Source organism: Ornithodoros turicata, chromosome 4, assembly GCF_037126465.1.
Source record: "Ornithodoros turicata isolate Travis chromosome 4, ASM3712646v1, whole genome shotgun sequence".
NCBI classification, from domain to species: domain Eukaryota; kingdom Metazoa; phylum Arthropoda; class Arachnida; order Ixodida; family Argasidae; genus Ornithodoros; species Ornithodoros turicata.
Window position 1 is genome coordinate 60,029,784 of NC_088204.1, and position 16,304 is coordinate 60,046,087.

The 16,304-nt window shown below is 49.3% G+C and overlaps 1 protein-coding gene across 1 annotated transcript in view; it reads right to left on the bottom strand.

Annotated features, from left to right (window-relative positions):
• LOC135393248 (lysosomal alpha-mannosidase-like) overlaps positions 1 to 9,572 on the bottom strand; it is a 47,054-nt gene extending 37,482 nt beyond the window's left edge. Inside the window, exons 1-2 of the mRNA XM_064623732.1 lie at positions 9,473 to 9,572; positions 3,108 to 3,257 (exon numbers count right to left, since the gene is read on the bottom strand). Coding sequence (XP_064479802.1) covers positions 3,108 to 3,257; positions 9,473 to 9,547 — 225 coding nt within the window. The 5' untranslated portion in view covers positions 9,548 to 9,572. The remainder of the gene's footprint in view (positions 1 to 3,107; positions 3,258 to 9,472) is intronic.
• Positions 9,573 to 16,304: the final 6,732 nt, after the last annotated feature.

The window sequence follows — 16,304 nt, forward strand, 5'->3', positions numbered from 1 at the left end:
CGTACAGTCAATTATTGACGAGCTTCACCATGGTCACATGGGAATCGTTAAAATGAAAGCTTTGACACGATCCTACGTATGGTGGCCAAACATCGATCGTGACATCGAAGCTGTTGCAAAGAATTGCGAAGGTTGTCTGAAAAACCAAAATGAGCCACCAAAGGCTCCATATCATCCGTGGGAAATTCCTAACGGACCATGGAAACAAGTCCCCTTGGACTTCGCCGGGCCATTCCAAGGTAAAATGTTCCTAGTACTTGTAGACGCCTTCTCCAAATGGCCTGAAGTGATCGTCATGAGCTCTACTACTGCTTATCACACTGTAGATGTCCTACGGACGATCTTTGACGAAGGCATACCTTGAGCTTGAGGGAACGATAACACACGAAGAAGTAGACAAGACGATCTTTGCCAGAAACGGCGTACCCGAACGTATCGTCACTGACAATGAACCACAGTTCAAATCAAGCGTGTTCATGGAGTTCATGAGGAACAATGGAATTCAACATTCCTTGACAGCGCCATACCACCCAGCAACCAATGGACTTGCTGAGCGTTTTGTCCAGACACTCAAATCAAGCCTGAAATTTATTCAGGGGGAAGGGAGTACCCACGAGAATCTCGCAAAGTTCCTTATTGCATATCGCACTTGCCCAGTGCCGCCAGCCAGTGTGCCAGTGTGCCGCCTCAGCGGCGGTGAATCGCCCACCCCATCACCATCCAATGTATGTGTGTGTGTGTGTTGCCCCTACACAACGACTGGAGAAACTTCATCTAAACTATTCCTGGGACGCGAAATTCGCACCCGCCTGTCACTTATCAGGACAAGTGTTCAAGACATTATACGAGCCAAGCAAGATAAATTGTGCGAGCGGAACCATGGAAGAGAACGTTTCTTTGAACCGGGACAAAATGTTTCTGTTCGTGGCTACAGAGGAACTGATAAGTGGACCACTGGTCTTGCCCTCAGACGACACGTTCCATTGAGTAAAGGTAGGTTACAAAATCTGGCGCCGTTACATCGACCAGCTGAAACCGAGTGCCTGCGAACGCCAAAATGCCCGAGAAGAAAACCGCAGACCAACTTCAAATGACTCTGCTGCTCCAAAGCTCATGGTAGCAGATCGACCACACCAACCAGAAGCAGAAGTTACTCCTCCGAGCGAGTTGCACACGACTCCTGAAATCTAGGAAATGGGAATGCACAGGTCGCAAAGACGCCCCGTCCCCAACGAAAAAGAAGACCTCCGGCTGATTGTGGGACTAGACTAAAGAATTTGGCGGGGAGGAGATGTCGTGTTCGGCTGATATCGGCAGATAAACGATCGCCCCTGGCAACTGTGGGATATTGCGCAACACAGTGTAGCACGCGCTCAACGCGTCAGTCGCGCACAGACTCCCATTGTGGAAACTATGCTCCTATGTACTCTGATGTAATCTCAATTAAACAGTTGGCAAATATATCATATACTGTGCAGTGTGTACCCTGTGTGCAGTGTGTCACAGGGCAACCAGTTGTTGTGCGAGTTTGTGTAAACATATTTCGGTTGTCCTTTTTTGCGAGTTAATTTAGACAAGAGTTAGAACGGGCACTTGCTTGGCTGGCCATGACAACTCGGGGATTCCAGAAATTACTGCCTCCAGATGTTTTGTAAGACGCGTTGTAGGGACAGTCCAAGTAAAGAAACCGGACACTTCGACGCAACTACGTGTGCGTACTCCGGGTTGTTCTCGACCCCCTGTGGCGAGGCCAGGCATGGCATTTTTGGGTCGGTCGCACCGTTTACGGTAACTCGATGCCACATGTTTTTCGTCCAGTCTTTTGGCCCCCAGATCCTGGGAATTGTCTTCAGACTTTGACATTTGGAAAGTGAAAAGTACATTATCGTTTTTTTTTTTATGTTAAGCGGCCAATCGTGTTGGGTGGCAGGGGCGTGGTGACCCTTTTTCCCGCCCAAGAAAGGAGGGATACCCCGTGAAATAAGTTTTGGAAGCCCCGTTTAACGGGGTTATATAAGAAGATAGTTGGAAGAAATTGGGAGAGTCCGGTAGTCGATTTGGGAAGGAGAAGAAAGACAACGCGAACGGGGTAGCAGCGGTTTTTCCCGCCGGGGAAGTTTGGGAAGAGCGGCGGCGACACTAGTTTCTGTTTCAAGTAGCGGTATCGGCGATCGGTTTGTAGTATCGAATGCAGGTTGCTGCATAGAAAGTGGTTGATTGATGTGAAGTGTGCAAGAGTTGTGTGCCACGGTGTGACGTCGAGGGAAACGCAGAAGACAAGCCGCCGCAACAAGAAGACGTCTCAGGCTCTTCGAAGTTTCTTCGGACTTCCCCACCCCTATACAGCTAAGTGATTTCTATGAGACTGGCGTAGTGCATTTTGTCGAGCAGTCTGAGTTTTGATTGTGAATGTAAGAAGCCGGGATACATTTTGTGCATTTTGGTTGGTGCCTGGGTGACGAGTGTGATTTTAGGTTCATCGAGCAGAGAGTATCGTTGGGAAAGTTTGTAGGATCGCAGAGGTGGAATGTTTTAGCGTGTGATATACCTTCATTTCTGTGTTTGTCGTGAAGTACTCAGTAAAAGTGCAAGTTTCATTGTTTGTTGAAAATGAGTCCGGGCTCATTACCGCACTGGCCACACTCCCTCCACTAGCCGGGTCCGAATCTATACATTGATCACGTGTGTACCTAGGTTTCTTCCACTCATTCCGACCCGAACTCGTGACACAGTGCAGTGTGTACCCGACAACAATCCCCGTGCCAAATTTCTTTTTCTCCGCTCTCCGAGCGTCGCTCCTGTCATTGCTTACAGTTTCAACTGGTATATTTGGTCTACGACTTCCGCTTTATTGCATCATTAATTGGCCACGTTCATTAGTTGGCCCCTACTTGTTTTTTGTTACGTCTCTTGGACATCTTGGGGTTGCATTTGCTTTGTTTTTCTGCTTTATCGTCTATTTGTGTGGTTTGGACTGGCCTGTCCCGACTTCGCTGGGACTCACATCTCCGTATTTTTCTTTTTTCAACCAGTCAATCAATCAATCTTTTTCTTTTTTACCCAGCCGATATTCTCTTCTGTAGACAATCAGGAAGCGTAATACCTACGTGGTCAAAGGAGAAGCGTCGAGGTGAATCTGGAGACAGTTCCTGCAGGACGGAGCTGAAGCTGTTCTTAGCCTCGACACCTTCGTTGTCCAGCCGCCAGTATGGCACCAAGTGAATGTTCAGTACGCCAGCTTTACCCTCGGGACATGTCTGCATGAATGGTGAAGTGCACATTGAGGTTTAGCCATTAGCTCACTTGCCTGCCGCTAAAAACGGAATGAATGTTTGTCTGTCACGAAAGTGACTGCAACATTGTTCAAACGGCCGGCGGGGTTCTTACTACTCTCTCCCTGCCACACATGGCGACACGCTGCTCGCCGTGGCCGATCGTGCCTCCTGGGACCACTTCACAGGCAACTGTGCAGACATTTGCCTTACAGCGTATGTGAACACAACCGCAGAGCGGTGCAGGTGCCGCGATTCGAAAGGTCGCCACCCAGTCCCAGTCCAGTCCCACCCAAGTCAAGTATGAAAGGTGTGCTCAAAGCTTCCCAACGACGAATTAAAGATACTGAGACGCAGAAATGCCGTATGACCTGCCACACAATGCGCCATGTCACAGAATATATGAAAGCTACACAATTGCTATCGAAGTGTCGATATCGACATTTCGAAATTCATCCCAGTTTCGTCGCATGACACAGACGCCTGTCGGAACAGGAGATGTCTCCTAATGCGTTAGGAAGGACGTGCTACACTTTACGGCAGTGGTTCCCAAACTGTGTGAACCCGCATCGTGAACTCCAGCGCCAACCTTACGGGTTGGCGAACCTTACTGGGGGAACCTTACTGGTTGGCGAACAGCGTGCTATGTGGTGTAGTTCTGATTTCAGTGTGCACTCTTAAAAATGAGCTTCACCACATAGCACGCTCCTAGCCAACCATCATCTCGAATGATATCGTTATCTATTGATATAATATCGAATGATAATGTTATCGGGAGGCGTACGCCTTTTTTGTGACACTTGTGCTGTTCATAATTATCACAGAAAAGGCGTACGCCTCCCGTTTTCAACAAATCAGGGGAGATAACGATATCATTCGAGATACTGGTTGGCTACGAGCGTGCTATGCGGCGAAGTTCATTTTTAAGTGTGTGTGGAGGCAGATAAAGTTATCCAGACAAGTTGAAGAATTTCAAGGTCTCGGTCCAGGCTCGGCTGCTACTGCTCGCGCACGGCACGGGTCCGACGTCTTCTATATATTTTTAGCCCAGGGTCCGCCGGCCCGAGCCCAGCCCGTACCCGACTGTTTCAATGCTCAGGCCCGGTCCCAGCCCGCCTCTGTTCTCGAGGTTCGGAGGCGTATTTATAGATTTACTAAAGAGCACAGCGAGAGACAGGAGGTCAGGAGGTACACTCGAACGCAGTCAGGAGGTACACTCGAACGCAGCAGCGGCTGTGTTTCTCTGCCGGAAAAGCCGCTCTGTGCTTGGTGCTTGCTTGCTTGGGAACGCAGCGCGCAGTGGCGTATGCACATTGCGGTTCAAGGGAGACTCATCGCCGCTCTATTGCACATGCTCCGCGGTTAGTTCCCCTTTCTCGAACTCTCACGCAAACGAAATATATGCCAGAACACCTAACCTAATCGACCCTCTCGCCGGACTCTCATAAAAACGAAATATATCAGAACACTTAACCTCACTGACCCTCGTGCCGGACCCTCACGAGAACGATATATGTCCCAACACCTAACCTAACTGATGCTCGCGCAGGACCCTCAGCACGCCAGCCACACCAATCGTCTCCAAATGTGTGTGAGTGCATGTGTGAAATCCAGACCCATTCACGAAATAAGCATGATCACATGCAAAAAGTGATAGTTCTCAGATGAGAATACCTGATGTCCCATACCCAATGGGGGAAAAAAAAAGTAACGTGAAAATCCAGCTGTCCAATCTCGTGAAATATGTTCGCGTACATGCTCGACCATGCCCGACCATGCGGCCCACGGGCCGGGCGGGCTCGGGCTTTCGGGTAAGCCCGGGACCGTGCAGTGCTCTAGCGGCAACGTTACAGCTAAGCTTGTAGCGCTGTATAAAAATGGCGGTTGAACGAATTTCTCTTTGCAGACAAGTGTTCCACAATCCTAAACGATGCAGTTCCTCTGCCAAGCTGTGACCCTCTGTGTCTAGGAAATATGCCGCGTAGAGTTCCCAAAGGAACAAACGGAAAGCACACGGGTCGTTATCTCTGCTCTGTCGAACGACACGGACGAGTGTGAACCGCGTGTAAACAGCAAAGATGGGGTCACATAAGGCTGTTGATCTTTGATTTGACAGCTTCCTTTATCGTATCGTTACCGTAGAGTGCTGCCGATGTGATAAGACTCCTGAAAGTGTGCTTCTTTCGCATCCGAAATTGAGGCGTCGTCCTTCGTCTGTTGTAATGTTATCGCATTTCATACGCTTGTGGGAGTGCGCAAAAGACCACATCAAAATCGGTCAGCGGTCGGGACATTTACATGGATTGGAACCGTTACTGTTTTCGGTCCCGGCTTAACCGGTTCATGCACTGTTAAAACAGAACTTCACCACATAGCACGCTCCTAACCAACCATCATACCGAATGATATCATTCTGTGTCATGATTTGTTCAAAACAGGGGGGAGGCGCCTATCTGGGACAAGATAATCTGTCCCAGATAGGCGCCTCCTCTCATTTTCAACAAATCATTGCACAGAATGATATAATTCGGAATGATGGTTGGCTAGGAGCGTGCTATGTGGTGAAGTTCTGTTTTAACAGTGTGGGCATCTTGCTACATGAAAGCGAGCTTACGCTCACCGTACACGGTTGTAAGAGAAAGGTGTGAGATAACCGTTTCAGGTGAGTCAAAAAAAAAAAAAAAAAGGTTATTCAGTAGCACAATTATTTCACCCCTGAACCGATTCCCGAACCGGTAACCGTATGAAATTTTTTCGGTTCAGTTCCAGTTCGGTTCAGGACAAGCAAAAAATTGTTAGGATTCGGTTCGGGTTCGTCAGAAAATAACATTTTTTTTTTCGGTTCGGGTTCAGTCCTGGTTCCGATCCCTGGTTAAAACTTCACAGCCTTTCACGCTGAAAGCCAACCATGGCACAGACTGATACCTGTATCACTGCACACTGTTAAAACGGGGGGGGGGTGTCGAGGTAGCTTGCCGTTGTTGGCCGCACTCAAGTGGGCATCGTCACGACTATAGCCAAAAAAAAGGAAAAGAAAGTGGGAGAAAGGGGAGTTGAGGACTTCAAAGTGATGTAGAGGCAGGATGACCGGTACTGATGGGACGGAAGCACACTGTAGATGAGAGGAGCACTAGAGTGGTCTCTCCGCTAGGCCCGTTGCTTGAAGAAAGCGCACGAGGCCGCGAGTTTTTGAAAGTCGTTCCGCACAAGAACCTTCGGGGAAGAGGACGTCCGTCAGTATACCAGGCCTGGCGTGGGGAAGATGGGTTTCCCGCATGGCATGGTATGCACGACATTCTGTCAGGATATGCGCAATTGTCTCCGGATGATTACAGTGTCCGCAACTGGAGTCCTCCCTGGAGCCGATCTTGCACAGTTGCGAGTTCGTGAACGCAGATCCTGTGCGTAATCGATGGAGCATTGTCTGCATACCACGGGGAAGATCTTTCGTGGGAAGAGAGGGTCGGTGATTCTGCATGATGTCCTGTATGCCAGGGTGACGCACTTCAACTAGCTGTTTGACGACCATGAGCCTGTCAGTGTCGGCCGGGACTGCTAAGGATGGGCTGCAGCTGTTGTGTGCTGAGGAAGCTAGCTGGTCCGCTCGTTCGTTGCCTCTGATGCCGACATGAGATGGTATCCATTGGAGCGTAAGCTCACCTCCGGTTAGCCTATGCTGGGCACACGATCTCCTTATGCATCGGGCCAGAATGCTACCACACATGGGGTTTATCACGTTGTTGAGAGCACTTCTGGAGTCCGTAAGCAAGACGGCCTTAGGTATTCCGGTGACTTGAACCGCAGCAGCTGCGTGTAGCAAGGCCAGGAGTTCGGCCGTCGTAGATGAGATTGGGTAGCGAACTGATTTCCCTTGCCAGGCCTTGTTTATTGACGGGATGTAGTACGCACTGGTAGCACTTTTCGAACGGTGGTCAATGGAGCCATCCGTGAACACCAGGGTATGTGTGTGATAAACGTGTGTTAAAACAGAACTTCACCACATGGCATGCTCCTAGCCAACCATCATTCCGAATGGTATCATGGTTGTGCCCTTATTTGCCGAAAATGCGAGGAGGCGCCTATTTGGGACACATTACGCATGTCCCAAATTGGGGGGGGGGATATGTTTATTAAGAAAAAAAGAAAGGAAAGGTTAGCCAGGCAAAGAGCCGGCTTGCTATTCCGAAAAAAAGAAAAAAAGGGGGAAGGGGCAAACGAAGGGGATAGGCTCCTGTTTTGAACGGATCATGACACAGATTGATATCATTCGGAGTGGTGGTTGGCTAGGAGCGTGCTATGTGGTGAAGTTCTATTTTAACATATCGTCCGTCCTTCCTTTGTGTTTTGTTTTGCTATGCGTTTTCCTTTTCTTTTTTTTTTTTTGGCTATAGTCGTGACGACGCCCACTTCTGTGTGGCCAACAACGGCGAGCCTATCCTGCCATCACCCCCCCCCCCCCCCCCTCTATTTCAACAGTGTACCAAGCCACCCTGCCGACTGTGTCGGCTCCCAACGGCGATTTTTAGCTTGTTGGCTGCGACACCTTTTGTATAGATGAATCTGATAGGTTCGTATCTCCACCACATCCGACCATCATCCGCAATGACAACGTTCTCGGTCTTGATTTGCTGCTAACGGGAGAAGGAGCCTATTATGTACCATTATGTATACTGTATAATGGGTACAAAATAGTCTCCGCCTCCCGTTTTTCACAAACCAGGAACGATGCTGTCATTCGGGATGATTTTTAGCTAGGAGCGTGCGTTATGTGTACCTCCGCGTTGGCGTCCGATTGGGTGCTACAATTCTTCAGATGACGTAACAATGGATAGAGGTATCTGGATGGCGGTGCATCCACTCGCCCGTATCCGAAAAAAAGTGCGTGCGAAAAAAAAATGTGGTGAAGTTCTATTTTAACAGTGTATATTTGTTGAAAACCGGCCGGATGTATGCCTTTTCGTCACAGACTCTAAAAACAGAGCTTCACCGCACAGCACGCTGTGCGCCAACCGTTGCCACGAATGATTGGGTTATCGCTTCTGATTCGGGGAGAGAGAGAGGCGTACGCCTTTTTGTGGCAATTTGGATATATGGTAATTGCCACAAAAGGTGTACGCCATCCTCTCTTCTCGAATCAAAAGCGATAACCCTATCATCCGCGGCAATGGTTGGCGCACAGCGTGCTATGCGGTGAAGTTCCGTTTTTAGAGTGCACTTATGCGGTTACGTTAATTGTCACAAAAAGGCTTGCGGTTCACGCAGTCGTAAAAGTATCATTCAATGCGCCTTTAGCGTGCTATGCGGTGGAGTCCTGTTTGGTCCGCTGAAGTTCTGAGTGTAGTCGATTCAAAGCCAGACAGCGGCTGGTGTCAAACCAAGCATCTCTCGATTGTCCCAGATTCGAAACAGCTACTTCCCATTATGTTCGAGCGAATGATGCAATTCACGACGATAGTTGACTGTTCGTCGTTTTCCTAAGAAGGCTTTTGTCTCAATAGATGCACGGAAATGCATCTGCCAAATTCATCTGCTAGAAACGATGATGGAACATTTTCTTGCTATACTTGGATCGATCGCGCTAAAAATGCTGTCGTGGAGTAAGGGTCCATAAGGGTCAAATAATCAAGAGTGCAGAACACACAATAAATCACACTCAAAATAGAAAGCAGCCTGGAAGAGCTCATATTTTCTCCAACCTTGTTCCTTTCTCTCTTTAGTTGTTAGTCAGAAGTAAGACAAATGTAATTGCCAAGTGCCTCGTACCTTCCCAGAAATATGAGGCTAATAATTCAACAGGCAACGCGACAAAATGGTTTATTGGATGAAACCTAAGCAGCGTCTTTTTGTGTTACAGGAAATTGGATTACAGGTAGGGATGGTATCTCTACTACTGATTATTTTCCCCAATGTGTAATGTTATCCTTGTTCTAAAAAAATCGATATTTTATAAATTTTTAATGAATATCGATAGATATATCGAAATTGTTATATCACACGTTAACATATCTCGACGAAGTAACCATACTTTTAAACGACGTGTATCGATAATCCGTTTGAGATGTCGATTTTTAATTATATTCCAAACCCCTACATAATTACAGGTCGTAGCATAAAGCGCCGTAGAAAAGTGCAGCAAAAGCCGCAGTATACTATTTGTAAACATGCCGGTTTTTACACACAAGTAAAGTATTGCGACTCACCCAGTAGCCACATTTGAGATTGGCTGCCGATGTAAGGAGGGCCAATGACACAGTCAAAAGAACAGCGCGACGCATTCTGCCACGCAGCGTCTCAGAGCAGTGTAAAGGAAATATTCCCGGAGGTAACATTCTCGGGTGTTCGGCGACACATTGTACCTTGCTACATGCGATTCTATTGTTTGGTGGAAGCCATCCGACGGGAGCTTATATCATGAATACACACACGCAAAAGTGTGAAACTGGAGGAACCCGTCTACGTGAAATCATAGTTCGTAGTATTATTCGTGGTATCTGCAATTTTGATGATTTCCGCGCAAGGAACGTTATCGCCCAAGGTAATTAACCGCCTTATCACCCAAGAAATCTTACTCAAAGACTGAGTACGCGAAGGATAAATGCCGCCAGTGAACATCACGCGCTTTCGCGAATTTTTGAAAGACACGGCAAAACTCTATAATTTCGGATTCCCCAAGAGCATAGGTGACGACACCGGGTGACCTAGCATCTGTCTCCTAGCAACAGCGCGCGACTCCAACGTTGGAAGGCAGCTAACAGTCAACGCCACCTACACTCTAAAAACAGAACCTCACCGCATAGCACGCTGTGCGCCAACCATTGCTGCGAATGATATTGTTATCGCTTCTGATTCGAAGAGAGAGAGGGGGGGGGGGCGTACTCCTTTTTATGAGAGGCGAAGGCTAAACTCCGGCTCACAAAGCGTCGCAACCAACCTAAGGCAATGGGTACACGAAAGTCTCAGGAGAAGCTTTCACACAGGGGTGTACAACCCGCTCCCAAAAGCCTCCAGACGTCGCAACAACAGATCGTTTGGGCGGAAACTGATTTCCCCCCTCTAGGCCCTGTCGACCATCCAGAGGATAAGGATGCCTCCCCGGCACAACCCCATGGAAAGAAAAGCGACCCCCCGCTCCCACTCCATTCCCAGCCAGCCTACCGTAAGGTGTTAGACCGTCCAGAAGGCGCAGACCTGCCCATGGTCATCATCCAGCTTCTCTTTGCTGCACTGAAGGCTATCGTCTCGGCAGTCCCTGAATGTACTGCTCTAGCAGAAATCCAATCGGTCCTCCAACTCGAAGCTGTGATAGCACCCCTGCTCCTCCCCGGCAGCAGGCGTTAACAACACCAGCTTTCGTACATCGATCGGCGGACAATTTATGACCGAACATAGAAACAAGAAAGCGTTCCTTCCCGGCATCCTGCAATGGAATGCCAGAAGCTTGATTCATAAACAGGCTGACCTCAAACTCCTTTTACGGAAGATGGACTTTGATGTGTTAGCGATACAAGAGAGCCTTATCCAACCATCATTCAAGATCCCGCCGTTTGTCTCCTACAGCGCCAAAGGCCACCATGCGGACGGTCTCCCGCGGGCATCGCTATTTGTCAAACGGTCCATTGCCCAGGCTGAAATTGACCTATCCCACCTTTGCTCTTCAACTGAAGAATATGTAGGGTGTCTACTGAGGGCCGGCTCCAAGTCAGTCACAGTCATATCTGTCTACCAGTGGGGTCATGCTCCGCCCAACGTCGAGTCTCTCAAGGCTCTGCGGCTCGTTTGTCCAGGTCCCCTAATTGTGTGCGGAGATTTCAATGCGAGCCACAGTCTCTGGGGTGGTCGACGAAACTGCAGACGTGGTAATTCCATTGTCAATTACCTCTCCTCCAGGGACCTCGTGGTGCTCAACACCGGCTCTCCTACATATATGCGTTCGCCGCGCTACCTAAATGCCATCGATTTGACTCTGGTCTCTCCTGACGTCACCCTAAAGTGGGAAGCCGAGCCTGACACATGGGGTTCAGATCATTTCCCCATCCTGCTTTCGCCTCCGAGTCGCAGCAACGGCCCCAGGAAAACGAAGACTATTACCAACTGGGTGAAGTTCAGGGAGGGACTGGTCGGCTCCACGGTAGATACCTTGCTCGACTCTGTAAAGGCGTCATTGGCTAATAGCTCAAAAGCAGTATCCTACCTGGCCAGTATGCCTGCCCCTGACCTCCGATACCTCAACCTCCGTGCTGCGCGACGACGAGCACAGCGACGAGCTCTGAGAACCGGCCTTCAGGGCGATTGGGTCGCTTACAAGCGTGTCTGTGCTGCCCATAGAAGGTATACCTTGAAATTAAGGCGGACCCAATGGAGACAGTTCAGCGAGTCCCTCAATGCCCACACTCCAACAACGAAGGTTTGGCGTACCCTGCGAGCGATCGAAAGCCTTCCCGAGCCTGTCGACCCGCTTGTCACCTTATCGGTAGCCTCAAACAGGGAGCCCAAGAACATAGCCGAAGACTATGCCAGCGAGCTAGCTCGCGTCGCAAGTTGCAGTGCCCAACGCCTTTTTCCTAGCCACACAGGAGCAAATGGCTCCCCGGCGGACGACGACCTCACGATGTCCGAGCTGAAGTACGCCATCCAAGGCTTAAAGCGGCGCAGTGCAGCTGGCCCGGACGGGATCCCTAACCAGGCCCTCAAGAACCTAGGCGACGACCAACTCGACGCTCTGCTCCAACTATATAACAACGTCTGGACCTCTGGATGCATCCCATCTGATTGGAAACATGCTCGAGTAATACCCGTCCTAAAGCCGGGGAGGCCACCGAGCCAACTGTCCTCCTACCGTCCCATTGCCCTAACCTCGTGCGTTGGCAAATTATTGGAGCGTATAATCCACAAAAGGCTGGCTTGGGTCTTGGAGCGAGGCGGTTGCTTCCCAGATCACATTACGGCATTCCGGAAGGGCTGGAGCGCGTCTGACGCAATCGCTGAAGTGGCTACTAGCCTGAAGCAAGCGAGAGAGTCCAATGAGTTTGCTCTCGCTTTCTTCATTGACGTGAAAAAGGCATACGACTCGGTAACGCACTCGGCATGTTTCGCTGCGCTCGAAGCAGCTCGAGTCACTGGCCGCCTTCTAGGATACCTATGTGACTTTCTGTCCAACAGAACGTTTGACGTCTCCGTCCGCGGGTGTATCAGCTCTGTGAAGAAGTTTGAGCGAGGAGTCCCACAGGGCAGTGTTCTATCACCTATACTATTCAACCTAATCATGGCAGGGATTCACCGAGGAATTCGCCCTACACCGTATGCCCTTCATCTCACCATCTACGCGGACGACATCTGCCTCCGCATTGTGGGAACGAACAAGGAGAAAGTTCGTGACACAGCTGATATTGCCTTGAACGGGCTCAATGCAGCGCTGCTTGCGAGAGGGCTGGAAGCATCACCAGAGAAGTCAAAATGCATGGTCTGCATTCCCCGTGGAAAGTACGTGGGCAAAGACTTCCCAAGCCTCAGCATTAACAACACTCCCATCCCAAGATGCGCGTCATGTAAATATCTTGGTGTCACCATCGATAGCACATTACGCTGGTCTAAGCAAGTAAACGAGACTATTTGCAAGGGGAAGAAAACGCTCAACCTGCTACGCAGAATCAGCGGTAAGTCATGGGGCTGCAATGCGCGGTCATTGCTCACCCTTCACAAAGCCCTGATCTTGTCACGCATTCTCTACGTGGCGCCATACGTAGACCTCGCGCCTACACAATGGCAGGCCCTTGAGCGCCTTCATCGCGCTGGCATAAGAACTGCGCTTGGTCTCCCAACGTTCTCTAGCGTCACCCAAACGTACCTGGAAGCTAAGGAAAAGCCTGTTAGTGTCCACTCTGAGCTCAAAGGACTCCAGTTTCTGGATGATGCATCAACATCCATCAGCAAGCATTCCCTCTTCACCGACCTCGAACAGAGGACACACACATCCCTAGGACGCCTGGCTAGTGCCACCAGCTCTCTAGCCAACAGGGGCGCTCTTCCTCGGCTCCCAGCTAGTCCACCTACGCCGCCGTGGCGGGAGTTCGTGCCCGCAACAACGCTTCACATCCCGGGTCTACGGAAGAAGAGCGAGTCCAGCCCCCTAGTGGCCAGGATGGCGGCTGAGAACCTGATCAGCGACGTTTATCACACACATACTCTGGTGTTCACGGATGGCTCCATTGACCACCGTTCCAAAAGTGCTACCAGTGCGTACTACATCCCGTCAATAAACAAGGCCTGGCAAGGGAAATCAGTTCGCTACCCAATCTCATCTACGACGGCCGAACTCCTGGCCTTGCTACACGCAGCTGCTGCGGTTCAAGTCACCGGAATACCTAAGGCCGTCTTGCTTACGGACTCCAAAAGTGCCCTCAACAACGTGATAAACCCCATGTGTGGTAGCATTCTGGCCCGATGTATAAGGAGATCGTGTGCCCAGCATAGGCTAACCGGAGGTGAGCTTACGCTCCAATGGATCCCATCTCATGTCGGCATCAGAGGCAACGAACGAGCGGACCAGCTAGCTTCCTCAGCACACAACAGCTGCAGCCCATCCTTAGCAGTCCCGGCCGACACTGACAGGCTCTTGGTCGTCAAACAGCTAGTTGAGGTGCGTCACCCTGGCATACAGGACATCATGCAGAATCACCGACCCTCTCTCCCCACGAAAGATCTTCCCCGTGGTATGCAGACAATGCTCCATCGATTACGCACAGGATCTGCTTTCACGAACTCTCAACTGTGCAAGATCGGCTCCAGGGAGGATTCCAGTTGCGGACACTGTAATCATCCGGAGACAATTGCGCATATCCTGACAGAATGCCGTGCATACCATGCCATGCGGGAAACCCATCTTCCCCACGCCAGGCCTGGTATACTGACGGACGTCCTCTTCCCCGAAGGTTCTTGTGCGGAACGACTTTCAAAAACTCGCGGCCTCGTGCGCTTTCTCCAAGCAACGGGCCTAGCGGAGAGACCACTCTAGTGCACCTCTCACCTACAGTGTGCTTCCGTCCCATCAGTACCGGTCATCCTGCTTCTACATCACTTTGAAGTCCTCAACTCCCCTTTCTCCCACCTTCTTTTCCTTTTTTTTGGCTATAGTCGTGACGATGCCCACTTGAGTGCGGCCAACAACGGCAAGCTACCTCGACACCCCCCCCTTTTTGTGACAATTTGGATATATGAAAATTGTCACAAAAAGGCGTACGCCTCCTTCTCTCTTCCAATCAGAAGCGATAACCCTATCATTCTTGGCAATGGTTGGAGCACAGCGTGCTATGCGGTGAAGTTCTGTTTTAAACTATACGTTTTGACTCTTGATTACATTTTGAATTTTGACTAAATTTGGACTACATACTCTACAAAAGTGAACTTCACCGCATAGCACGCTCTGCGCAAACCATTGCCACGAATGAAAGGGTTATGGCTCCTGATTCGAAGAGAGAGTGGGGCGAACGTCTTTTGTGTCTTTACATTTGGTTATGTGACAATTGACACAAAAAGGAGTACGCCCACCTCTTTCTTCGAATCAGAAGCGATAACCCTATCATTCATGGCAATGGTCGGCGCATACCGTGCTTTGCGGTGAAGTTCAGCTTTTAGAGTGTGTAGTCAAAAGAAATAGATCCCCCCCCCCCCGGGTGTAGTTCCGCACCCCCAAAATGAATTTAAAAAATAGCGAGCGCTTTAAAAAGTTGAATACTGCATGGAATTGAGACACACACACATTAACGGGATGACGACGTGGTGCGTCATTCACCGCCGTTACTGGAGGCGTACGCCTTTTCTGTGACAGTTATGCTGTTCATAATTGTCACAAAAAGGCGTACGCCTCCCGTTTTCAACAAATCAGGACAGATAACGATATCATTCGAGATACTGGTTGGCTAAGAGCGTGCTATGCGGCGAAGTTCATTTTTAAGAGTGTATACACTGCCCCCATTACTCTTGTAGAAGGGATGAGAAAGGGATGATGATCGAAAGGTGTCCTATCATACACTCTTAAAAATGAACTTCACCGCATAGCACGCTCCTAGCCAACCATAATCCCGAATGATATCGTTATCTGCCCTGATTTGTTGAAAACTGGGGGCGTACGCCTTTTTGTGACACTTATGCTGTTCATAATTGTCACAAAAAAGGCGTACGCCTACCGTTTTCAACAAATCAGGGCAGATAACGATATCATTCGAGATACTGGTTGGCTAAGAGCGTGCTATGCGGCGAAGTTCATTTTTAAGAGTGTATACACTGCCCCCATTACTCTTGTAGAAGGGATGAGAAAGGGATGATGATCGAAAGGTGTCCTATCATACACTCTTAAAAATGAACTTCACCGCATAGCACGCTCCTAGCCAACCATAATCCCGAATGATATCGTTATCTGCCCTGATTTGTTGAAAACTGGGGGCGTACGCCTTTTTTGTGACACTTATGCTGTTCATAATTGTCACAAAAAAGGCGTACGCCTCCCGTTTTCAACAAATCAGGGCAGATAACGATATCATTCGAGATACTGGTTGGCTAAGAGCGTGCTATGCGGCGAAGTTCATTTTTAAGAGTGTATACACTGCCCCCATTACTCTTGTAGAAGGGATGAGAAAGGGATGATGATCGAAAGGTGTCCTATCATACACTCTTAAAAATGAACTTCACCGCATAGCACGCTCCTAGCCAACCATAATCCCGAATGATATCGTTATCTGCCCTGATTTGTTGAAAACTGGGGGCGTACGCCTTTTTTGTGACACTTATGCTGTTCATAATTGTCACAAAAAAATCGTACGCCTCCCGTTTTCAACAAATCAGGGCAGATAACGATATCATTCGAGATACTGGTTGGCTAAGAGCGTGCTATGCGGCGAAGTTCATTTTTAAGAGTGTATACACTGCCCCCATTACTCTTGTAGAAGGGATGAGAAAGGGATGATGATCGAAAGGTGTCCTATCATACACTCTTAAAAATGAACTTCACCGCATAGCACGCTCCTAGCCAACCATAAT